The sequence below is a fragment of the Phaethon aethereus genome (assembly GCF_964289735.1).
Source record: "Phaethon aethereus genome assembly, chromosome: 1".
Lineage (NCBI taxonomy): Eukaryota > Metazoa > Chordata > Aves > Phaethontiformes > Phaethontidae > Phaethon > Phaethon aethereus.
Genome location: NC_138575.1, coordinates 23,221,735 through 23,248,159, shown reverse-complemented (window position 1 = coordinate 23,248,159; position 26,425 = coordinate 23,221,735). Strand labels below are relative to the sequence as shown.

General features: G+C 41.1%; 1 protein-coding gene across 1 annotated transcript in view; it reads left to right on the top strand.

Moving 5' to 3' along the window:
• The window catches only part of MAPK12 (mitogen-activated protein kinase 12), a gene marked incomplete at its 3' end in the record, with an annotated part of 40,697 nt that extends 29,984 nt beyond the window's left edge, over nt 1-10,713 (top strand). Inside the window, exons 7-12 of the mRNA XM_082013981.1 lie at nt 4,011-4,125; nt 4,821-4,892; nt 6,979-7,058; nt 7,821-7,899; nt 9,644-9,817; nt 10,643-10,713. Coding sequence (XP_081870107.1) covers nt 4,011-4,125; nt 4,821-4,892; nt 6,979-7,058; nt 7,821-7,899; nt 9,644-9,817; nt 10,643-10,713 — 591 coding nt within the window. The remainder of the gene's footprint in view (nt 1-4,010; nt 4,126-4,820; nt 4,893-6,978; nt 7,059-7,820; nt 7,900-9,643; nt 9,818-10,642) is intronic.
• Nucleotides 10,714-26,425: the final 15,712 nt, after the last annotated feature.

Genomic DNA, 26,425 nt, shown 5'->3' with positions numbered 1-26,425 from the left:
ACTAGATGGCCTTTGAAGGTCCCTTCCAACCCAAAGATTCTATGATTCTATGACTCCAGGATGTACAGAGGATTTCCAGTGAGGAAATCAGTGCGGCAGGTTGTTACGTTCGTGGCATCGTTGGAGCAGTTGCTGACTTGGGTGCCTCCCGCTGGGTGGTGTAAGAACTGAAACTGCTCTGTGGACTTGGCATTGACGGAGCAGTCCATGCCACAGCTGCGTGCCCACGCACACATGCGTGACAGTAATAGCCTTCTCCCATGTGATCTATATGTCGCAATGAATGCTGGTGTGTTTTTATGCAGTCACTCAACTAAAAATACTTCTCAAGAAAAAATGATGTCATGGTTACAGTTGGGTAAAAGCTGTAATTGAGGATTTTTTTCATGATATGTTGCAGCTAATCACTTCAGAGTGGCATGAGAGGAATCACATACTGCTCACCATGAAAAAGAGCATCTTATTCCTTTGAAAGTGATTCCTTCTGCACTGTTACAACTCACAGCAGTATCAACTGCATGTAGACTACAGTGTATTTCATAGTAGGAACATATCAATTCTGTTTCATTTTTGTTCTTAATTGTAGTGAGAAAAAAAAATAAAGGGAGACAGTTCCTAATTCAGCCTCCTGTAGTTCAGCTGTTAGCTGTTTCTGCTGCTGTACTGCGAGACGGGCGCATTCGACGGCATTTTTTGTATTACCTGGGTGCTGCTTCTCTGGAGTGTGGCAAGTATTGGTGTGTACCATGACTCCCTCCGTCCTACCCATCGGGGCTCGCCTCCAAAGATGGATAGGAGGATGTTGCACACCCACACCCCTTCCCAGTGTGGAAACTGGACTTAACTGGCATGCACTGTTGGAGACCGGGGCTGTAGCACTTGTTGTGGAAGGTTATCTGAACTGACTCTCAGAGCGAAATTAGGATGTCCCTGGTTGTACAATAAGCTCTGATATCATATGCAGAAGAAAAGCGCAAAGTTGCAATTAGGTCATCAAAAGGCAACTCAGATCTATAAACAGAAAGCAGATTACAATATGTTGAGAAGCGTGCATAAAAAAAAAAAAAAAATCAAGGCAAGGATTTAACTGGGATCTCCTTTAAACTGAAGGACTTGAACTGACCTCACCCACGTGCATTCGGGTGCAGTGGGCAGGATGTGACCCTGCTCTGAGAGAGTGCTTTCAAAGTCAGTTTATGTGGGCACAGGACCACTCTGCCAGGTATAATCCAACCCCGTTCTCCCATTTCTGTGCACTCAGCAGCTTCCCTTGCACCAGCTCCAGTGGCAGTGAGGCTGTAGGCAAGTTGGAATGGTTCCCTGAATTGGTAATTAATTAATAAGCAATTGGTCTTACTTTTCACAAGTAAAACTTTCTGGCTCCCTCGTCTGATGCTCTCAACTGCTACATAGGAATCAGAAAAGTGACAGTGAAGGGTGCCTGAGGGGAAAGCACTGCCCTTTCTGCAGTTTCAAAGCTATTTTTGTTACGGTTACTGAAGCAAGTTAGGAAAATTAAGTTTGCTGAGCTTATCCTTGAGTAGCTGAGGGGAATTTGCTCTCTTTCGTAACTCCTGTATTACGAAAAGGATTTTCAAACTTGCTCTGAAAATTGCTTTGGAAGTTCCAGCTGAAAAGTTGAAGATTGGTGTATGAGAATATTAGTTTCATGTGAAGATTGTTGTTGAAGTGGTGCCATGTTAATATTAAGTACTAACAGGATACATTGGCTCCTGAGCCTAATGAATATGTAAATGAAAGAAATCCTGAAGTTAATAGATAACTCTCAAAAATTCTTGCTGTTTTCTGCTTTTATAAAAATACAAACACAAATAATATTTTAGCAGTTTCCAACTCTAAGTGTCACAAGCCTTAGTATGGAAAACACATAAAAAGCTGTGACAGAATAGATGGTACCATATGTGGCTTTTGACCTGTTACATAAAACTTCCTTTTTTCTTCCACCCCGACTCCCGTGTTACTGCGAAAACATGTGGGCTGTATATGTGGAATAAATTTGAAAGCTGTATATAAAAGTGTATTTTGCTGTTGCAAATATTTTGAGTCCAGTAAATCTTCAGTACACAAAGAATCGGCCGTAATCAAATGCATTTTATTGGTAAGAATAAAAATCTCTCCAATTGCATCCTATTCCTGTTTTTAAATTGGTATGTAATCAGCACTTATGGGGAAAACATGGAAATGATGTTTCAAACATGGCAATAAAGATAAGCCATAGCATTTTATACTCGAAATCTATGAATGAAAATATAATTTTCTGTTAGTGACAGAGAATGATGAAACTATCCTGAAATATTTTAAAATGTTTAATTACAGATAGTATTACAAAAACATCACTCTTGGTGTAGTAATACACAGGTGCTCCTAGGAAAAACTTCTACCCTGTCTATATATATATATATATATATATATGTATATGAAGCCTGATACACATGGAAACTATTGTCTGTTCTATAGGTATGCAAAGCTACATGTACTATATGTATGCAAAGCTACATATTCAAGTATCTGTGGGTGATGATGATTTGTCTTGAATAGACTTTACTTACCCAAGCCCCCTGCTTCTTGTTAGAAGCAGAAACTTCCTGATAAATACGAAGTGACTGTCATTCCAGGAATGGAATTTTCTTGCTGTTGGCCGCATCTTTTGGCACCATCTTTTGACGGTCCATGCGGGTGGGCCTTATTAGGCCAATTTTGTACAAGTTGACAGAAGGCCGTAATGTTCATTTTTAATCTTGCTGCTTGTCCTGGTTTCAGCCAGGGTAGAGCTGGTTTTCTTCACAGAAGCCAGTGTGAGACTGTGTTTTGGATTTGGGATGAGAAACTGTTGATAATGTGCTGTTGTTTTGGGTTGTTGCTGAGCAGTCAAGGACAGTCCAGCTTCTTGTGCTGGCTTCCCAGCAAGGAGGCTGGGGGTGCATGGGGAGCTGGGAGGGGACACAGCCAGGACAGTGACCCAGGCTGGCCAAAGAGATATTCCCTACCATACAACGTCATGCCCAGTACATAAACTGGAGTTGGCCGGGGGGCGGGAATCGCTGCTCGGGGGCGGGTTATCGATCACCGGGTGGTGAGCAATTGCTGTATTGGGCATCACTTGTTCTTGTACATTCCTTTGTTGGTATTATCATTGTTGTTTCCTTCTCTCTTTCTGTCCTGTTAAACCGTGTTTATCTCAACCCATGAGGTTTTTTTTTCCTAATTCTCTCCCTTGCCCCACTGTGGGAGGGGGAGTGAGTGAGCGGCTGCGTGGTGCTTAGTTGCCGGCTGGGGCTAAACCACGACACTGCTGTACACATTACTATATCTAAATATCTGAGAGTCTTAGAAATAAGATGAATTATGCATAATCCTTTAAAAAAATTCCACTGACCTTGCATTCCTCACAGAGGGTTGTTCTGTAGTTGGTGCAGTAGGTTGGAGAAAACCCAGTGGGACTAAACAATGGTAGTTCACTACTCTCGTGGCAGCTTTTCAATATGACCTAGAGGAAGCCTTCACTTGTACAAGTTACTCATAAAATAGAAATAATGATACATCCTTACTTCAGAATGTTACTGGAACATATATACTCTTGAATGATTGTGCCACCTGGGATATGAGAGCAATGAATACCATCTAAGATGGGTGCTGTTCTCTTAGCCCTAACATGATACAATGGTGATTCCGTGGCCAGGGAATTTTTTGCATTGAATGTGACTAGTATCTTTTAATTAATAATGAAAGAATTTATTGCTTTCCTTATTGGTTTTACAGCTTTTAGTGTTGCTATAGGAGTATATAACTTGAGAAAAAAATTGTAAAGCTCCTTGCTACTTCTGTCTTGACTTTTAAAATGAGAACAAGACACTTCAGTGAGAGAGAGATGCAAAAATATACCAATCTCTGGAGTTTGCTCCAATTCTTTTGTTTTTTACATTTGTAGAGTCTGTATGAAATAGGTAACGAGCTGTCTGATCAGGATGTTCTTTGTGCTTCCATTACAGATTCTGGATTTTGGATTAGCAAGGCATACAGACAGTGAGATGACCGGTTACGTGGTTACAAGATGGTACAGAGCCCCGGAGGTCATTCTTAACTGGATGCATTATACACAAACAGGTGAGCATCTGTTCAGGAAAGTCTTAACAGAGCTGAAGCATTCTCTGAATTGGGCAATATATAAGCAAGGCTTTGTGTCTGAAGTGAATGAGGAATTGGAGGTGGAAATGACAATGTAATTACACAAAACACAAGGTAAATTACAAATTACAAGTTAGTATTGCCTTGTAGATAAATTGCAGGTAATTTTTTTGGTGGTTGTAAGTTTGGGGGCTTTTTTGTATATTTTCTGAGAATAACAGAAAGCACCATGGTCGTTGGGAAAAAGCAATAAAATGTATACAGATGTGACAGTCTGGTCTACGTTCTTGTGTTCTGCACTGACCGTCATCTTCCTGGAAAGATGTGCTGACTGTAACTCGAACAGGGGAAAATGGCAGAAGGGGGGAATTCAAGTAATGCTAGGATAACTATGGAAGTCTTCGAAAGCACTGAAAATTTACTTCCCACGTGCATCAGCCTGTTACTGAGAAACTGATTGTGCATATTATCAGTTTATCTCCAAATTGGTAATTAGAAAGGCCGGTAGTTTTACCTATACTGTTCATCATACTTGGCAAGGCACTCGTTTATTTTGTAACAGGATATAAAAGTAAATTTTAGACTTCTTTAAAATGTGTTTTAAATTAAACTTTAGGTACATTTAAATGGACAAGTATTCAGCAATTTAATGTGACTGTTGGTCTCTTTTTCAGTTGACATCTGGTCTGTGGGCTGTATAATGGCTGAGATGATAACGGGGAGGCCTCTGTTCAAAGGAAATGATCGTATCCTTCAATGAATTTATGACACTAATGTAAGAAAATGATGAGAGGTTCCTACGTGATACAGGAGGTCTGCTCAAAACCTGATGAGCATAAATTGAAATCCAAAATGACTTGCACCTCTCTCTTTTTTTTTTTTTGTTATACCTGTACCACTTTTGCACATCTGCAAATTAAACCTTGTATTACTGAACTTTTTCAACAGAGAAAGAGGAGTGATCTTTGAATCACATCTCAAATCATCAGGTAAAAGGTTCTGTGATGATAGAAAAGGCATATATTGATTTTTTTAGTAATAGATTCCACAACTCCAGAACTCGCATAGAAGATTCTGCTGTAATATATGGACCTATGTGCACATGCTAGTCCATTTCATGCTTTTTGAGACTTTTACCAAAAAATGTTATGTAAGTAACATCTAGTAAAATGTTTTAGACTTAAAGAAAACATCTAGTCCTATCATTTAATCGCTGAGGAATTAAAAAAATAGTTAAGATTAAGCCATAATTCAACCTCAAGTGATACTTCATTGGCAGTAATGGTTGTGATAGTTAATAGAGGACAGTGTTAATGGAAGACAGCAAGAATTTTTTTACTTTTTTTGTTATTTCCCAGTTTGGCATGTTTGACAGCTCAGCCTAGTCAATTTGCACTGCTTTTTCCCTTGTGGACTTCCAGACAATAAATCACTTATCTGCAAATACTTGTTTACCGAATCACAGAATCACAATTGCTTATTTTTCATTATATTTGTATTTAAGTACATAAATGTAAGATTAGGACTTCATTGCACGGGTCATATTATTCTCATTTTGTGAGGAAAAACATAAAAAAGGAAGATTGCATTCACAAAAAGAATGACAGGGACTATGGAAAAGTAGAATACATCCGGTTATTTCAACTGTACAGATTTTAAGTACGCCTTAGTTCTTAACAAGAAAATACTAAAATGCCTGCCAAAGAGCAGCTGTTGATTAACAGCATTTCTCAACTAATGCTAACCTTGAGCATTCTGGTATATAAATAAGGAAATGGATGAGTCATAATTTTCAAGTTGCAGTGTAAGTGTAGGAGTGGAGAAGCTAGTATTTTAGTCATACTGGGTTTTGGAGATGTCAGAACTATTGTCTGAAGTTCTATATCCGAAGGAGATTACCCCAGCACAACAGTCCTTGCTGGCCTTTGAGTGTATAAATCAGTATTACCTGTTGTCAGGGAAAGGCAGCTGTGCATTCAGCTGTGGGTAGGTGAATAAGAAAACAGCTAACTTAAGGGATTTTGGTTTTTTTTTCAATAATATGAATAGGTTATCCTGCAAACTTGGTATGGGATTTTATTTATCTATTTATTTGTTTATTTCATCAGTATTACCCACCATTGCCTTTTTCTGCAGAGGTTGGTGGAATCCTCATGTGCCCTGAGCTCTGATCTAGCTTCTCTACTGCTGCTGTTTCTTTGAAACAGCTAATATTGTTGCTGATTAATCTGTGCTGGTTTAGGACACAGAAGTCTAGGGAGTGTTTTGATGCCTTACCCCAATGTCTCCCACATCTCAGTATCCGGAATTGAGCTAAGCATGTGGGTAAATGTGGAGGAGAGGGATTAATTTTTTTTCCTTGAAGTTTCTCAATATGGAGAAGAACTAACACAGACTGGTTTCCTCTGATTTTTGCTCCTTTTATCATACCACCTGATGTTCCCTATGACTTTTCCTGCCTCTACGTCACTTAAGTATACTAAATATTGGATAGACCAGTGCAATGCATCCAATACATGTGTTGATTGTTCATGTGCTCCAGTACTTTTGGACTGATTTTGACCAAAAATATAGAGGAGACCAAATGATATTCGAGGAGTTTGCAGATGATTCAATTATGTGTTCCCAAGTTACAGAATATTTTATTTTAGGTGCTTTCAGTGTCTTTGTCTTTTGCAAGAGAAACAGAACTTTCACCTCGTCTTTTATAAATCTTCTGTTCAGTCCTTGCATTGATTTTTGCTTTATTCTCCAATAGTAAAGAAACTTACAATTTTTGCAAGGTGTTTAGTTTTATGGTGAAAGACTTTGTTCCTTATTTCTGGTATTCAGATCTGGACCAACTCACAGAAATAATGAAAATAACAGGTACACCGACTCAAGATTTTGTTCAAAAACTGCATAGTCAAGATGTGAGTATTCTGCTTTGTCAGTTGATTTTACATGTCTTAATTTGACTTAAGCCATGCTCAGTTCTTAGACCGGCTGAAATAATATATATTGACTACTGAAATATGACCCCTGATGGTACATCTCTGCCTTGAAGTGCTTTCACACCCAGAATAGCTATTGGAAATTAAGGAGGCACAGAAAATGATCAGGACACTTGAAAAATCTATATATTTAAATATTTCAAAGTTTTCAGTGTGTACCATATAAACAATTGAGCTGATGCATTACTACCTTTATCAGAAACATACTGAAAACATGAACCTACTCAGAAAATCCAGTTGTTGTGTAGCTGTCTCTTTCCTATTCTCATGCGGATGTGCTTCTAGAATCCTTAAGCCTCTACTATAAAAAAAATAAAATTAATCATTAGGTTAACTGTACAATTTAAATACTAATGAATTACTGTATAAGGTTCACTTCTAGAGATTCCTGTAAATGCACTATGACATTCTTTCAAATTATGCATATATATTCTAATTAATTTATTAAATATTTAGCAGTAATAATTAAAGCTTTACGTGATCATTTTTTAATTATAGTTTTAATGCTTGATTAAAAAAAAAGTTCCTTTCAACAGGAAGGTGAATATAATCAGGGTTTATGACCCACAAAAAACGTACAATGTTCTGTCAAAGCATTGTTGAGTTACCTATTAAGCATGTAGTTAATGTCACATTACAAAGGCGGCAAAGGTCTAATTTAATATTCATGTTTCTTTAAAGGCAAAAAACTATATCAAAAGCCTCCCAAAAGTCCAGAAAAAAGATTTTGCATCCATCTTGAAGTATGCGAATCCTTTGGGTAAGATGGTTTGTGTGGATGTGTACAGTTTGTCTTGTTCTTGTGTTTGCATTGGAGGCCACAACACTATCAGTCATGGGATAGGTTATATGATGGTTCTCGTGCTTTTCTATCTCTTGCTTTCCATAATTCATAACTTTGATTTTAGTGGATGAACTTTGCCAAGTTTAGACCCTGCCAAGAGTCAGATGTTTCTTAGAAAAGTCAAAAAAGAAGTATTCTATGACTTAGGCTCTGATCCAGCATCTGCTTAATAGTTTTACTGGAGCAGTTTTCTCAAGAACCCTGGGAAATTAAATATATGTAATAAATTTTTCTGTGTATTGTATTTGAAGTATATATTTCTGAAAGCTCAATCTGATCTGTAGTAGAAATGCAAGCAAATAGAAAGCTGACATTTTAGTCATGGAATGAATACATCCTGAGAAACATCTGTGCATTCCTGAGAAGCACTGGCTTGGATTTGGTAGGTGGAAACAGCCAGAAGAGCATACCAAGTGTGCATGACTGTGACATGACTTGAGGCAGCCAGAGCTCTGAGGTGGCTCTGCCCAAACTTTGTCCATTCCCCAATGACCTGAACAAAGCCAATTTTATTAGAATATCAGTTAGGATACCTGAATCTTTTCAATTTAAGAAGTTAAAATTGTATGTTCAGATACAGTAGAAATAAACATGATTAATAGGCAGCTCTTACCCTGACTGCATGGTTACCTCACTGACCTTCTCAGCTACAGCAAACTACACATTTCCATTTGTTTTTTAGGATGTTTTTTCCTATCACTCCTGTGCCCATCTGACTTCTACTTACGTAGAGAACCACTAACTGCTCATGGTCTGGGAGAGAAGGCTGGAGAGAATCCACGATGCAGCAGGAATTACAGCATCCTGTCCCACACTTTTCTTCTTTTCAGCTGCTCCACCCAACCCAGGAACATTCTTTCCGGATAGAAAAACAGAGAATAAACAAATAATTCATCATACCTGCTTACACTAACCCATTTTGACAGTCTATCAGTGAACCTGATCTAAAATCCACTGGAGAGGAAACATACAAGATTTTAATGAATTGTTTTTGCTGAGGTCAAAAGCACGTAGCAGATAAAGTCAGTGCAGACATTCTGAGCATGGACAACTGACTTGACTTGTCCTAGTGAACTTCAGAGTGTGCTCAGGCTTGGATTTGGTCACACACAGAGCAGTTCTGATTAGCTCTACACCCACCTGTTTATTCTGCTGCTGTCAGGTTGTGATGTACTTTAGAACCACAACACCATGGTGGCAGTGATGAAAGACACCTGGGAAAGCCCCAAGCACAGTGGTCATAGAATTATAGAATAGTTTGGGTTAGAAGGACCTTTAAAAGGTCACCTAGTCTAACCCCCCTGCAAGAAGCAGGGACGTCTTCCACTAGATCAGATTGCTCAGAGCACCGACCAGCCTGACCTGGAATGTTTCCAGGGATGGGGCATCTACTACCCTTCTGGGCAACCTGTTGAGGTGATGTGGCTGTATTGCATAACAGAAGCAAGGGAGCATCTCTGCATTGTATCAGGCTTTGTACAGCTTGCTCACAACACTGTTTTGTCATGCAGATGGGCCCCACTGGCTATAGAATGAACACCCAATGATTCTGCTTTAGAGCTCTGTGTATTTATATGAAATATCTCCAGGGCAGCATTACTGTGTACAAGCTGCAATCAGTGGCATGATCTGAATGCACTGGTTTTTTTCTGTTCAATAGCTGTAAACCTTTTGGAGAAGATGCTGGTGCTGGATGCAGAGAAGCGAGTCACAGCAGCTGAGGCTTTGATGCATCCTTACTTTGAACCAATTCATGATCCTGAAGAAGAAATTGAAGCTGAGAAATATGACGACACATTTGATAACATGGATCTTCCACTAGATGAGTGGAAGTGTAAGTTTTTAGTTTTGTGATGTTTTCAAAAATGACCAGATAGAAAGGACATCCAGAAAGAGGAATATTCCCCTTTACAGATTACTTTCTCTGCTTTTGTTGGAACAGTGTAAGTAGACAGCACTAAGACAGAGAAATACTATTGATAAGCCAGTGTTCCTCTTATCAAGTCCTCCTGGAACTATCTCCAAAACGAATGATCTCCTTTGTTAGGAGGCAAATCTGCCTCCAAACAGAGGCTCTCCTCCTTCGCTCTCCTCCTTCCCTCTCCTCCTTCATGTGTCTGTCCTCCCATCTTCTGCAATGTAGGAAAGAAACCATTTCTGTAACACATTCCTTCCAGTGGATCGGACAGGCAAACAGATTCCTCAGCTGTTGGCTCCACAGAACTGCAATGGTTGCTGGCCTTAATTTTAAGTTAGGTTTCCTCAAGGAGAGAAAACATACCTATCTCAGCAGATATTTAAGTCTGAATCTAGTTTGTATTTTGGCTTTTAAGTGACAATTTCACTTTTAAAGCGGATGTGCTCAGTAGCTCTTTCTGAGGATGTTGCCCCCTATACTGTAAAGACAATGCTCACATCCCTTTGAAAACACCTATAACATTTCAGTATGGGGCTACTTCTTCAAATCTGAAATGGTGCAAAAACAATCCTTGATTCCCTTACTTTTTGTATTCTTTGTCTCTTTCTTTGTCTGAAGAGGTCTCTCTCTTCCTGACCTAGAGCAGAGCCTAACCATGCTAGGGGTTGCACCTTGCTTGTGTCTCTGCAGCTCCTTTTCTGATTGGACCAGCAACACTGTGCTTATTCTGTTGTTTTCCAGGCATTACGTATAAAGAGATACTGAACTTCAAGCCACCACAGACATCGGAGTCAAAGGAGACAGCGGTGTAATTGTATGACTTGGTCTTTTCAGAACTTAGAAGAAAGCAGGAAAGTTGTAAATGTTTGTGATATTTCAGGTATATAAAACTTTTATAAATAAACCGGATGTAATGTGTTCCATCTGCACTGTAAGAAAGAGCAGTGTCTTTTACTCTAGATGTGGAAGTTAGTGCCTTTGGAAGTAGCATTTCAAAACTGTCCAGAAACTTATTCTTGCCTACAACTTCTTCCTTCTGCACAAAAGGATTCAGACTCTGATAACCTGGTGCCATCCTTGAAAGAGCAGGTAGGACTAACTCTTCAAATCAGAGATCAGAAGAGTACAAGTTACCACCCTCAGGAAGCTGAGACACAGAGCATGTCAGAGATGTGCCATGACTGCTCCCCAAGGCCATTGAACTGTCTTGAACGCAAGAAGTATTCTTGTGACTTTTTCTGGAATATTTCACATCAGTAAGATGGAGGGAGGCTAAGCAGCCTGCGCTCTCAGCTAGTCAACCGGTAGCAGAGACACAGCCTGAACGAATGCCTATGTCCCTTGTCCTATGTTAGTGGAGGAGAACCTGGGCTCTAGACATTTCTGACAGATCTGGGCAAGAGGCAAAGAAGTGTCGATGTCCTAGATTTTTTAAAAGTAACCAGCATAGCAGGACAATATTTGACAAACACACTAGATAAACAATCAGTGTCAAGGGGTACAGTATTTTCCTCTGAATACAGTGCAGTCTCTTTGTGTCATAGACTAGGAATCAAGGATTTCCAGGGAGAAATTCTTAAGACTTTCTAAAATTTTGTAATCTCTCTAGCATCTTAGTATTGAAATGATGACTGAAAAAGTGCATCATCTCAGAGGATGTACCGGTTATAGAACGTGGTGCTGATTTCAGAAGTAAAGCTGCACACCGGTCACATTATAGAAAATAAAATGAGGATAAAAATGCTATGCTGCAGCTATTCATTGGGAATACTTGCAGCAAGCTGTTTTCTTCACAGTGTATAGAGGTGTTGCAAGATGTAGAATAACTGTTCCTTTTTTTAGCCTTTTTAACTTGTTTTAGTTGGCAGGGGGGAAACCCTCAGACCTTCTGCTGGGAGGTGCCTTACCAGAGGGAGTCAGCTTCCTGATGGGATATTGGTTAGACACTTTATGAGTTCCTTTTACTGTCTGCATTCATTTATTGTATTTTCCTAGGTGCTTAGTTTGTAATAATCTCTCAGAGATAGGAAAAAGAAATTGACAAACCTTTGGTGAAGAATATCTTTGTGAGATTGCTTGTCCTTGTTAAAGGTAATCTCTTTACAGTTGACTATTTCAATGTGGATTATTCCAAATACACTGTTGTGTTGCCACTAAGTGAAACAACAAGTTGTGAAGAAAGACATTTGATCTTAGCAGGTAATAACTGAAAAAGAAGGAAGAAATTACTTGGGTTTTTTTGCTTTAATAACCAATTTAAACCAGAAGTTTAATCAAGGGACAGTTGCTCTGTTTCGTTCAATGAATGTTTAAGTTAAATACCTGTAAATAGTAGCATTTGATTAAAAATTGTGATAAGCATTGATTAGCTGAGGAGGGCATCTAAGAGAAACTAAATGTTAAAAGAAACCTTGAATTATTGATGTATGTGATAAATAAGTCGTTATAGTTTCAGGAATGCATGCAAAAAAAGCAGAGAACATAATTTGAAATAAAACATTTTTCCACACCACAGGTCACTGAGGAAGGCATGCTTAAGAGTCATACCCCATTTTGCACTATTGACTTTCTGCTTGGACTACACTTTTACGTTAAATAGGAACTGGAGCTTTATTTTTTACTGAATAGATGTTTTCGCTTTTAGGATCATGCCCTATGGTCCTCTTAAAAGTCATGGGAGAAAAGTGCCTATTGGAATTGGTGGGTTTGATAGAGCCAGTTGAGGGCAATGGAAGAATGTCACAAACTTCTTTGAAAATGCTCCCTCTGTATTTTAAATGGATATTCAACATCCTGAATTCTGGCAAATGTCTCAAGTCTTGAGATAATGCAAATGGCTGAAACGGTGGACTTTCAAGGGAGCATGTTTTTTCTCATTGAAAAACTAGTTTGCATTTTCTTTGTGAATGTCCACACTTCAATGGGCATTTTCATTTCCCCCCACTTCAGCTTTAGTGAAGTCAAGCCCTAAAAACCTCCATTGGCTGAGGTGAAAGTTCCCTCTCTTAATCTTGGCCTAATATTGGAGAAGCAGCTAGCCCACATAAGAAGATAATGTTCATTTTTTTTCTAGATATTGGGGAAATACAGAACTCTTAAAATAACTAAAGAGAAGACCTTGATGCATGTGCCCGCAAAGACAGAAGTACTGCTGTGCTGTCTAGTCTGCAAACAGTCATGGAAAATTTGTCGCATCTTGGCAAGATGTTTCTGCTAAGAGATTGAAATCTGCAGAAATGTCTCAAAACAGCAACAGAGATTATTAGTATAAATAGTTCATTAAAAGAAATGCAAGGTGAAAGCAAAAATACTTTGCATGGGAGGCAGCTGCTGCTTCAAAGGGAGAGACAACAGTGCCCAAGTTTTTATTTGCTATTTCTACTGGTGCTAAGCAACTCAGGAATAAATACACAGTTTCTGTTTGCCTTAAAGAGAAATGTAAATATGTTCTGCATGTACTTGAAATGTATTGTGAAAAATAAAGGTTGGGGTTTGTCTTTTGTTTTTTTACACAATAGTGGTCTTATTTTCCCCATATGTATTCCCAAATGTATAATCACTCCTGAAAATAGTATTTTTGGTATAAGGCAACTGTATGAAACCTAATACTGTATGTACATTTCATGTAATACGAGCTGCTGGTGTAGTTTATTTTGGAAGTCAGTCAGACCACAGATCCTAGCCTTTCTCCCATTTTCCAAACTTTGTCAGCCACAGAGCTGATCTGATTGTCCTACTACCACCTAATTATTTCTTACAGCATCTTGGATTTTACCAGACATCTCTGCTTTGTTCTGAAATTCAGGATTTCAGTCCTTAAACGCAGTTGCGTTCCTCAGCCTGATTTTAAAAGCCGAAGTCAGATGGACCCATCATCAAGCATATACATCTTTGAGTTGGACAGGGAAGTTTGAGTTAACAGAGTTCTAGTAGGATATATGGGACCTTTGCCCTGAAAACCAATGTGCTACCTGACTCTTAGAGCAAGATTGTCCCATTAAGTATTAGTCTTCATTGCATTGAAGACTCATCATTCATGTTGAATTTTGATAATGTGGTGTTGTGGCCAACGATTTCACTTCTTGGTTATTTTCTGGGTTTTTTACAGGATAACACCGAGGTGAGTGACTAAATATGTGTCCTGCAAAATGTGTTCAGAAGATCCACTTTGTTCTTGATTCGGAACTACCAGACGTAGGAGTTGGGGGGGATTCTTTGAGCTCCCTACTTTCTGAACTGCTGTTCAATTACAAGTATCGGATGCTTCTGGCCTGCTTCAGCTAAGGTTATCAGAGAATAAAGCATCTGTTAGATGCTATCATTCACTGGATCTTGGTATGAAATACTTCTGTAGGGCTTTAGATGGTCCCTGCAGGTACCAGCGAAAGAAGAGGGGCTCGTAACACCTTCTGTCTCCCTTGATTGATTCTCCATCTCCTGGGTACATTGCAGGGCAACTGCTTCTGTAAGTCAATACCAGAAGCAGTTTCATGGACTACAGCACTTAAAATCTCCTCCTAAGTATTTTTAAGAATTTGGAAGCATGAGTTGGAGAAATATTAAAGGAGGAGGACTTCCATCATACAGACACTCTTTGAAACTTCATGGGCTACCAGTTAATGAGCAGCTCTTGTGTGCAGATTATTTGCAGCCCTCTGGGATAGTAACATAATGATCTAAAAACTGCATTGCCACGTAGCAACTACATGCAGCGCTCAGGCATGGGGATGATGCATGCTTTTTAGCTACCAGGATTATCCCTCTGCAAGGAGGTAAGTGGGGACAAGGAAAGTAATTTAAGGAGTCATCATTTTTGTCTGCTGCTGTCCTGCTGTGCCAACAAATCTGCTTTACAGTTAACCTCAGTACATTTCCATGCTGGAGTTTCCTAGTTCTCTCAAAGGTTGGCTTCATCAGTAAGCAACGAGGTGCATTTCCCAGCTAAGCTTGAGTGATCCAGGCGTGCAACTCTTACACCTTTCATAAAAGCATTTTGAATGTGCTGTTACCTTTGAGAGGCAAAAGAGGCAAAATGAGGCAACTGGTGAAGAAACCAAATGAAATGTAGTGAAAGAAACTGCTCAGGTCCCGTTTTGCCATGCAGTGTCCTGGGGGCACGTGCTCGTAGGGAGCAGGAATTGTCTCTTTGCTGTGTTTGCATAGTGCCTGCAAAAACAAGGCTCTCATCTGAGGAGTGACACTCATGATAGCAACACAACCAGAGACTGCCACCTAATCCAATTCAGTCTGATATTACTGGGAAATTCATTATTATTATAACAGTAATATTATCACAGGTTATACCAGTAAAATTATACTGCTTGGGAAAGCACGGGCATTTAGTCCACTGGGGGCCTGGGCCAAGGCAACTTTTTTTCAGGCATTTTAAAAGCCCCATTTGCACATGACAGAATTCCTGCTGCCAAGTGGTACCGGTTCGGCATGTGTCCAACCATTCTGGTGTTCCTAGGAAACTCCTTATGTTCTTGGATTTGGGTCAAGTGTGAATTTCCTTTTTCATAAAAATAGTAGTGTCCTACTGTAAGGAGAGGAAATATGGCTGATAAGTGTAATCAGAAAAACATTAACTAAAGTTTTCTCTAAAGCAAGCCCTTCTCAAGATCTAGGATAAATTATAAAATAAAGATCAGTTATAAGGAATCAAAATTGCTACTCGGGAAGAATCCTGAACCATGGCTGGAGTAACCAAGTATTTTTGGTTAGAGTTTGAACTCTTAAAAGAGTCACAAAAAGACTTTTTATTTAATGCAGAAAATTAATATAGTATAAACTTTGAATAGAGAGGAAGCATGACTGGTGCACACAAAATATCTGCTAGTTTTGAAGCAGGGCAGCTTTTTAAGAACAGGTTTGCATATTGATGAAGGAAGCACAACACTGCAGGCAGCTCCCCAGAAAGCATCCTTTGGAAATGTAGGTTCATCCAGAAACGTGTATGTTCCATCTTGCTGGAACAAGATGATCAAATCAGGCAAATGTTTGATTCCATTTAAATGATGACGTTAAATGTAAGGTGTCTTCAGTGAGTGTGTTAGCTGGGGTTCTTAATTCTGGATTTTCCAGGCAAAAGTGTAACTACAGGGAAATTCATCTCAGGGCTTCATCGTAGTCCAAACAGTCTCAACCTGTCCATGTCATTACTACCGTCAACACAGTTTACATAGGTGATCATGAGTTCCTTGTCTATGTGTTTTATCACACAGTTTTACGTTGTTTTTCTTTGCGTGGTATCACCTTCACTGAGGGCAATGACTAAGTGTTCTCTAGGAATGTGTTAGGATGTTTCCACCGGAAGAGATTATAGCTCCTGCCCTCCAGCTCTTGCAGAAGGTGGCAACTATGTGATCACTAAGACAAGGTGGAGTGCAGGACATGAAAGCACTGTCTCATGTGGTATCCAAAATGATCCCCAATAGAAGCTGGAGATCCTTCTCCCCACGTCTGCCAAAGCTGCCTTTGACTGTTCGCCTGTTTTGGCTGGTTGGCTGGAGACCTAGGAGCCGGGAGTGCTCTGGGCTTGCACATGCAAGCCAGTGGGATCTGTGTACTGGACACGTGGGCTCTGCACTAACAAACTCGCCAGGGCTGGGAGCGTTTCCAAGGGCTGAGGTTCAGCTGCCTGCTCTGTCAAATTGCTAACACAATTTTCACCCAGGGCAGCTATGGTCTTCCTGCAACTCCCCTGGCACAGCTGAGGAGCTGGTGGTGGCCAGGTGGTGCTCCTAGCGGGCAGCGGGGTGCCATCAGCCCGCTCTGGAGGGTAAGAGGTTTTCATAGCGTAGTGTTGGGTCGCTTCTTGCCAGCTGAACTTCTTAGATCCAGTAAACTGCTCCAGAAGTGATTAATTTACTAGAACAGACGTGGCCACAGAGCCAACGGTGCCTGGAAAATTGTGTTCACCCCAAACTGATGGGTGTGTATGACTGTAATCTCTTTGTGCTGTTGTCCTCTAGCCAGAAAATAATAAAAATGCAGCCTTTGGGAAGTAGTCGTTTAGGAAAGCGTGATGGTGAGCTCTGTTGTAAGAGCTGTGAGAGCATCCCCGTGGGCTCCGAGAGGTTTGGCTGCCAGGGCTGGGGGCCAGCTCAGAGCCAGTGCAGCCAAGAGCAGCCCCTTCCCCGTGGTGAGCCTGGGGAGAGGCTCCCAGGCACTGTGGGGCCGAACTCTGGCTGGGGGAGCTGCTTCCAGCTGAGGCTCTTGCCTTCGTCCTGCCTGACCTGCAGCTCCCGCCACCCCCCAGCCATGGGTCCCACCAAGCCACCACCACCCGCCGTGGGCTGATGTCCCAGCCTGGCCTGTCCCCCTGCCCAGGAAGGTGCCCCATGCCTGGGGCTGGGGCTCCCCCCAGCTGCCCCTCGCCTTCTGCCCTGACCTAGATATGGTGATTTACATTAAATCAGGTTTAAGTTGAAAAGATTTATTGTCAGTGCTCCATAATAAAAGGAAAATAATACATATTTTCCCTGCCATTTTACAAATCTATTCTAAGTGGCTGTGAGTCTCTCATTTGTAATTAACAGGATTTTGACCAAGTAAATGTAATGAAAACATCATTTGCCCTAATAAAGTTTTTCATACATGATGCATTTGTGCAAAAGGTCATGATGAGATAGGAAGGAAAATAACTGCAAGACAGCACAGATATCCTTTAAACAAAGAAAAGACAACACAGGAGGACTTTTCGAAGGCATTACTAATACTTTAAATAAACAATTGGACTCATCAGAGAGGTAAAACCACAGAAGTGAGAATATTGTGAATGCTGAGATCAAGTCCTGCCTGCCAGCAGAGTGGGAGGGCTAAGTCACCAGGGACACAAATAAACTCCCAGTCCCATGGCACATTACAGGCTTTAGACATGACTCCCCTTATAGCTTGTGAACACTCTGTTAATGCTTTACATTAAGGTTGCTGAATTATCAGAACAAGTGTGAAACTACGACCGTATGTAAACAAGCGACTACCTGGAGACTCTAAAACGAGTGGGATTCTCTTCACAAACAGCTCACTATAACTATAATTACTATAGCTACTCAGTATTGCCATTTTAAGTCTCTAAAACAGAACATTAACTACTTTTCCTTAGGTTTCTCAATGGATTTTATAGCCCTTCATGCTTTTTGGCTGGATTAGTGTTTTTGATCGCTTGGATTTGATATGATTAATATTATGAACTTGCTGCATGTCTTCCAGCTTTTGGATTGCTTTCCATAGCTAGTGTTTGGCACCACTGAAGTACTTCGAGATATAAATTATTTATGTAAAGGGAAAATTCACTTTGCGCTGTAACCTCAAACCTTAGCAGTGGGATAAGCATGACCTCCCATGAGAAAATGCCCAGGAAAGGCTGAAAAGCTGGGCTTGTGTACCCCAAAGACTGACTTGCCTTAATGTGCCAAATTCATACCAGAGGATGTCTGAGGGCTCCCTTAGGGTTAATAGATGCTTCTCTAATATGGTGATGTGACGTCATCAGCTGGTTCATACATCCTTTGTGATCAATTATTAGGTGTAAAGAAGACTAAACATCTTTCTTCTTGCCCAGGTGTGCTAGGCCCTAAAGAACATGGGTATATCAGTAAGGCTGGTTATGAAGAGCCTGAACCAGAAACGGTCCATTCCTCTTGGAAAGGAGAAAAATGAAAACTTGGAAGTAGGCATAATTTGAAGCATTAGTTCCCCTCATTTTTCTGTGTTATCTTTATCTGCTCAAGCAGTGTTCTTACCAAGTAAATCAAATGCCACTAATCCTCAGAAAAAGAAATATCCAAGTGTAGTTCTCACACGTGTAGGCACGGACCCAACCTGGCTTCTCTTACTGGAGTGCAGGGAGGGAACAGCTGTGTAAGGACTCCAGTAAGCACAGGGAGGAGAAGTCGTTTGTTCTCTTTTAAGCTCAGCGTATGCACCTGCAGCATCCCTTGCTGGAGCCAAGATACTAGGATGAGGGTGTTTTACTCAGTCAACCGTAGGGCAGGGCAAAGTACCTTCCATACTGAACCCTTTTTTAATATTGTGTTTTAATATCAGGTTCCCGAACCAAACATATATAATGTCCTGAAAGATAATTCAGCAAAAAGAGTGGAATGGGTGGCCTGTTCATGTTGGACACCTTTGCCAGTCTTGCTCACATCAAGGTATGCCACAAGAACTGCACTGACATCAACAGTGTGTATTGTAACACTCAGCATAAGCAAAACAGGCAGGATCTTGGCTCTCAGGATGTACTCCTGGGTTATAGAAACTGCTCTTGCCTTCCTCACTCAGCCTGTCAATAACTCCCATACTTCTGTTCCATTTTCATAGAATATCAGGAAGAAAAATACTATTCAGTATAAGTAAGGATGGCAAAATCTCACCCAATTATTAAAAAAAAAAAAGAAAGGAAATACAGAGCATTTATCCACACAACCAAGTGCTCAGGTTACACTCTCTGGATATATGTTCTAAAAATATTTTTCTCTCTCATCAAACAAAAAAGGCTTCTCCTGCCCTAGTACATTTAACAGTAGTAATGCTGTAGTAGAGATGTAGATATAACAAGGCAAGGCTTATGGGGAGTGGTGATAGCTTTTATCAGACAGACATAACCAGGGGAAAGAAGCTAAAGAAGCTGTCAGGCAAACATGCTCCTTTTAAGGTCTGAAACTAGAGCTGCAATCACAAATCTTTTGTCTCTGGATGCTCCTGAGTCTAATTTCAAAATACCTTCCCCTCTAAACTATTTGCTTTTCTGTGGTTTCCATAATGAAAAGAGCCTCCTGTGGATACAGTTATCAATCTTTGATCACTGCAGCCAGCGTGAAAACTTTAATGCTATTTAGAGAATGAAAATGGTTCCTAAGACCAAAAAAATCAGCCTCCCCTAATTAACCTTAAATTTAATTATTTCTCTGGTTCTCCCTCACTGATTTTCATAAACTAACTAGAAGTAAACCACAGTTTTAAAGATCAGTTAGTTACTGTTTGATTTTGAGCCATTTCTAAATGTTTGATCTATAATTTTTCCTTATTTATTCAGTCGGTTCTTGCTGTTGTGTAGCTATTTAGGACAGATTCATCTCCGGTTCATTTCCCAGTAGCACCACTGGAAGAAAAGGATTGCCCTGGGATGAGGGAAAAGGGCTGTGAAAGCCAAATGACATAACATTTCACAGGAAGGCCACACACGGTCCAGATTAGCAAATGGGCACTGGAGTCATGGACCCTCTAATCCTGGCCTGCAGGCTGAAGGGCTCTGCCCAGATATTTAAATCCAAATAGGGTTTAATCATTAGGGTGGAAACTTCTTTATCAGTGAACTTCTCTTCGAGATAGGGTAATAGAAAACAAATGTCTTTGATCTCGACAGAGGCAATGTGCGGCACAAGCCACGGCGACAGGGAAGGAACCTGCCATCTGCCCTCTGAGCTCCCAGGGACCGACGGCCCAAAGAAAGAGAAAAGTTCTTTTCTCCTTCATGTCTTTTAAAGCATATCACATCTGTGCTTTCGTTTGAAGATTGATTGGTTTGGGGTTTTTTAATTGAATTCTTCCGCCTTTGCGGAGGATTTAAAGTCTGTCATGAATACTAATAAGGGCTGTCCCGCAAAACGGAGGAGTGGGGATGGAACAGTTGATTTGAGACTCAGGCCTGCTGTAGGAATTGCCATGGTAATAGAAATGCTCTCTACAGCAGCAGTTGCTGAGGTTTTGCAGATTTTGAGAGCTCAGCATCACAGTGTTATGAGAAGGCACTATGTAACGCCATTAGGGTGTATATAAAAAGATTTAATAAGTGTACAAGATGCAAATTCTACATTCTCTTACATAACTGTTCTACTAAATGTCTTCTCAGATGGACAGAGAAGACTTACGGACTATTTACAGGGATACCATCCCTGTATGACAACATAGAGAAAATCATAGAGGTTTGATCCAAAAAGAAGTAGTGTCTGTTAAGCCGTTATCACATTTGATGTCGAGAGCTGCCCGTGATGATCCAGCTAACGCCTGGCGTGGTCATGCCATTCGCCTGCCACAGCACTGTGCTCCTGCTCCCTCTCACCTTCCTCGCTCCTCATGCAGAGGTGAGATTTGGCTACGCATTTGTAATCAAAACAGGTTACGGAAAAGGCCAGTAGGTTGGTTCATTGAACCTAAAAAATGTTTTGAGTTCCTTGAGAGTTACATGAGAAATACTGAAGAAAAGTATAGTGAGAGCTGTAATAGCAAACTTGGTTTTTGGTGGAGTAAGAAGGTGCATTAAAGGCTCCAGAAGGCTGTCTTTTGTGGTCATCAGCAAGTATCCCTTCTCCTTCAGCCACAGAGCTTGAGCAACAGAATAGACAAGAACTACTTGCATAGCAGTCAGGTAATAATTATACACCATGCATCTATGAGTGGGCACACTCATTTGTGAGACAGTTACTCTCTTAAGTAATTTGCAATTGCCACAATTAAAAATACATTTTCTTTACTGTGTGTCCCAAAACAGTTTTTGAATATTGACTCTATACACACAGTTGAGTTCAGGACACAGCTATTTGTTTTAATTAATTAAGCCACCCAAAGTTTAGTATGCACATGTGTACTTTAATGAAAAAGCTTGCAAATGTTCTTATGAAAAAAAAAAGCTCTTTCACAAAATGCTCTGACATAGAAACTTAAAAATAATGACTAAGATTTATCTAGAAAATATTTTTTTCTTTTTTAAATTTTAAAATGTAAATCTACACCCTTAAAAACAATGAGAGTCATGGCTTGGAGAGAAATTTATAACCAAAAAAAAGCTGCCATGATTCCAATGACCAGAATCTGATATTCATGTCCAGAGTGTAACTCTGACTATTCCTCGACAAATCTTTGTTTTAATCTCAGTTCACCAAAAGCATTTGCAACAGGAACACTTGTTTTGATTATTTAGATTTAAATACAATTTGAATGCCTGGAAAGAGATTACATTTTACCATTGTTATTCAAGAAAAACATCATGCTAATGTCAGAGGGAATTTTGCTTAGGGAAGATTTGGCCATAATATCTAATTGAGATATTTGAAGCACATTTATTTATTTGTGAAGCTTTACAGACATTATTTGGTTTTGTTTATTCAGCAAAGCATTTAGGCTGAAGCTTGACTTTTAAGCAGATGCTTCAGGTCCGCTGATTCCCACGGCGTTAAAGGGAAGCGAGCCTGGCCTGCCATGTACTGCTACACCGTCAGATGCTGAGAGTCCTTCCTCCAGGCAGCTGGGATACATAGAAGTTAGATGCAAAATACCACCAAGGGACTTAAAAGGGATGGGCTCCAGGTGTGCTGGAGTCAGCGCAGCACTCACCCACAGTTTTACTTGCTTAACTGATAGAGCTATCTCCAGTGACAGCCAGAAGCCAGACATAATTTTCAAGACTTAACGTGTTTCCGTCTTATCTTGGTGATCAGTAGCTGGCTACAGGCCACAGACAAAGAAAGAATCGGGGGGGGGGGGGGGGGGGGAAGGGGAATAGACAAGATGACCCTGTTTACTTTCTCAATGGACTACAAATAGTTGGTATGTACTTGCTGTTTACTTGTAGCCCAAGCAGCTGTTCCCCTGCCTCCTTATGAAACAGTCTTCAGCCTGCTTGTACTCCCTTTTGTTCACAGAGGTTTGGAAAAAAGTTCGGTGCGCTCTCCATTTAACCTTGCTTTTTATTTCATTTGGACATGCTTGTGATGGGCAGTCCATGAGAGAGGACCTGGCTATGACAGAAATTTGATAGAGGGAAAAGCAGCATCAGCCCAGTTGCCAAAAGACTGCAAAAACTGCTTAAGTCTAAAAAAACCCAGCAGCTTTTCTGCAGAGCAAGAATTGTGCCTAAAATATGTGAAACTCCATTTGTCAAATGGTCCTTCCACAAAATTAAATCAGGGCAAAACTAAATTGAAACCCAGTAAGTCTAAAAAATAAAATGAAAAATAGGCAGTATTAGCCAAGACAGCAAACCAATAACAACCAAACAAAACCCCTAAGTTGTTTAATTTTTTACCTAGGAGAAAACAGAAAAGAGTGGCTATTACTACTGGCTCTCTGTGGAAGCTGTCATCAGGTACGTGATCAATAGTGTAAAACCGTAAATTCAGACAGGTTGTATTTTGCTCCCACCTGAAAGCCATCATTTGGAATTTGCTTACCCCTGGAGCAAAAACAGCAGCACTATTGAGCCGGCCACACTGCTTATGATTGAAGAGCAAAATTCCACTTTCCTAACAATAATTGTGCCAGCGCTTCTCTCCTCCTTTCAGGCACCTTGAAAGCAAACAGCTTCACACCGCGCTTAACCAATACAGTGTTCACCGTAAGGCCCTGCCGTGCGGCACACGGGACATGGCCTGAATGCGGTTTCGTGAGCATGCCACTAGTAAATCAGCACAAGATTTCAGTTCTTCCCCTAAAATCACTTCATGTCACTTGTCCTGCCCTGCAGGAGACCCAAAAGCTGAACGAGTCAATGAATATTGCAATGGCAAAGCGCGGGGTGAGTTGTTTGCCGGCGTTAGCTGCTAGGTGATTAGCAAGCCATCTAATCTTCCTATGCCCTTTTTCCATCACGGACTTATTTAGCTTACTTAGGAAATGCTACTTACCCAGTTTTTGTATAGTACTCAACACCCTTGTGCCCTTAGGTGATACTGTTGGAATGTGTGTGGGTATTTACATGCCTCCTCCCCGCTCTTGCAGCATCTGAAGGCTTCATATTGAATGCGTTTCACTTCCAGCATCCCCCCCAGCCCTGTCAACCAGGACAAGTCCCTGTGTGGAGGAGTACAGTGCAGCAGAGTTACAGCTTCAGCAGGAAGCTTGTGGCAGGGTCAGAAATTAAGTTTGGGTCACCCAAAGCATCCACTTTCTCTTTCACTATTAAAACAAGCTTTCCTCTCAGTTATCAATTGACAGTAGTAAGAAGAGAGTTCAGCATGCCAGGCCAGCGAGCCTTTAAAAATTTGCATTACAGATTTGTCAGGAAATACAGTATTTCTGTCCTCTAAAAATTAAAGCACTGATAAAGCCATTGTGGCAAATAAATTAATGTGGCCTTTTCAAAACCAGCTATGATTCTTCCTCCGCTGTCTTACAGATACCATACGTGGCCTAACTGTTTTTGTCATAAAGCAAAGGAAACGTTGTGAAATAAAACTTGCCCTGCAGATTAAGGATGTTGGTCAAGGAAAACTGTCATCGGAGTGAGGACTGCCTCTCCACAGCCGCCTCTTGCAACTTGGGGTGCACGGTTACAAGCTTTGATCCTTGTCTGAGAGCCTGGCATCTCTGCAATTAGACTCCAGATAAAAAAGACTCCAGCTGAATATTGCAGCAGATGTTTAGATCAAAACCAAAAATCCCTATGTCTGCTAGTTTGTTCTCAAACTCCTACTTTCTTTGAAGAAAAATTCAGTCCCATTTCTTACTGGGGTCTGATGGGTGGCTCCTGGTTAATCTCTGTCTGTCTCCCTGGTAACAGTCAAAGGAGAGGACGCAGAGGTTGGCAGGGAGCAAGCCTCCAGCCACTGTTCCTGTTATCAGGGTCCATCAGCAGGTGACCATTGCTCATATCCAGGAACAATAAATACAGCCCGTGGCTAAGGGAACAACCACGCAGCTTTCTTCAGAAGTCTCAAAGAGCATTAGCTGGACTCCAGATTTCGAGACAGAAGTTTCTTTAAGCTGTCAGTCTTGTATTTTATGCTGCCCGCTCAAAACGTAGGCAGACACTGCAATTCTCATGACAGTTTGCTAAGCTAATAATTTTTTTTTTCATTTTAGAAGTCTTTATTCAAGCAACCTCTACACACATATACCGCTACAATTAGAAATACTGCGTCCCTGCCAGCTTTTGTGCAATTTGAATGTTTAGCTGCTGTGGCAACTGTAAATCACAGTTTACTGTGTTTCCAAAAGAGAGCTGTGTGTACATTTGCCTGACTTTTTTTCCATGCCATGACAATGAGCAGCTGAGCATTTGGAAAAAAGGAGAATCTATGGCACAGCAATGCGGGTGCTGCATCTCACGCTTCTGCCGAGGAGCTGACATCTGACTGACCTGAAGCACTCTCCAAGCAATCGCAATCTACTTTGCACATTCATTTTTAATAACTGCTCTGCAAAACTCCTGCTAAATAATGACTTGCTGCCAAACCAAGTTTCAAGGTAGCATCTGCTCATGAAGAATATAAAATATTAAGCCTAAAGAGAAGCACAGCCAAAGTCTTTTCCCTTGCTTAAAAGTGGCTTGTGAGCATAGTGAAAAGAAGCGTCAGGTTGCTAAATTCCTTAGTAAATTATGACACTGAAAACGGCACAGGGTAAGGAATTTGATCCAGCTAACATCTTGAACCCAGTGACTGTTGCAAGAGAGAGGAATCAGAAGCTCCCATAAATGATGCACTTTCCTGACAGAAGACGGTTAGCAGAAATGACCAAATTACAGGTCATGCTCTGACTTCAGATCCAGCCTTAAACCCAATGCAGTCACAGGTGCCCAGCAAAGGCATCTGTGTACATTTTGTTCTCGGAGCTGGTGACAATTCTTCAGCTCTCAAGTGAGCTTCGTCATTCCCAACAAATGCATAAAGTCTTGCTATTCCCTGGGTGAACAGCTACTTCAGTCAAAACAGCAAGAAAACAAGAAGAAACAGATGTCTTGCTGCTCTTCTGATGGCAAAACCATGGAGTTTCACTGACACCCTCGAATCCCCCGGGCTCCCCGCTGAAGCACCATGCCAGACATGGCCAAGCAGTAGCGTGCAGCTCCTTCCTGACCCGCTGAGGCCTTAACCCTCCTGCGTGGTCAAGCCCTCAGCCTCCGAAGATGCCACTGTGCTCACACGGAGAAAATCTCATTTTCTTTAGCATCACAAAATGATGACCCATCGACGGTCAGCTTGCCAAAAGCAAGGTATTAAAAGCTGGCCGGCCTCTTTGGAGACATATCTGAGGCTTAAAAGAAACTTCAAGCTCTGTGGTGGCTCATAAATGACCTACTCCCTGCAAAGCCCCAATAGGAAACAGTGACTCAGAGATACGCAACTATTTATTTCTGAGACAGTTCCTGTGGCGACTGAGTTTGTCAGGAGAGGTATCAGCTCTTAGGAGAGTGTCTTCGCCTCACACGCTCTCGTTATGCCCATCTCCCTTCTGTCCGTCAACGGTGGCCCAGAGGCAGCTCTCGAAATCAGGCCTGCTGTGTCACACGCCAGCACGCCCGGCCTCGGGTACGGCCGGAGCTCGGTCCAGCACAGGCCCAGCACAGGGCGGTTGGCAAGGCAGGCCGCGGGGGGAAGGGGCAGAGCGAGCCCCCTCGGCAGCACGAGTAGCACGGGCACAGCTGGCGGCTCGGTAGCAGAGTTGCCTCAGTTGTTAGGATCAATCAAGTTTTCTTACAGACTGTGAGTCAGTCACAGAGAAAAACTTCTCCATAATCAAGAGGCCAAATGCTCTTTCTTAGTATATATTTTATAGCACTCAGAAACACGCATGTAATAC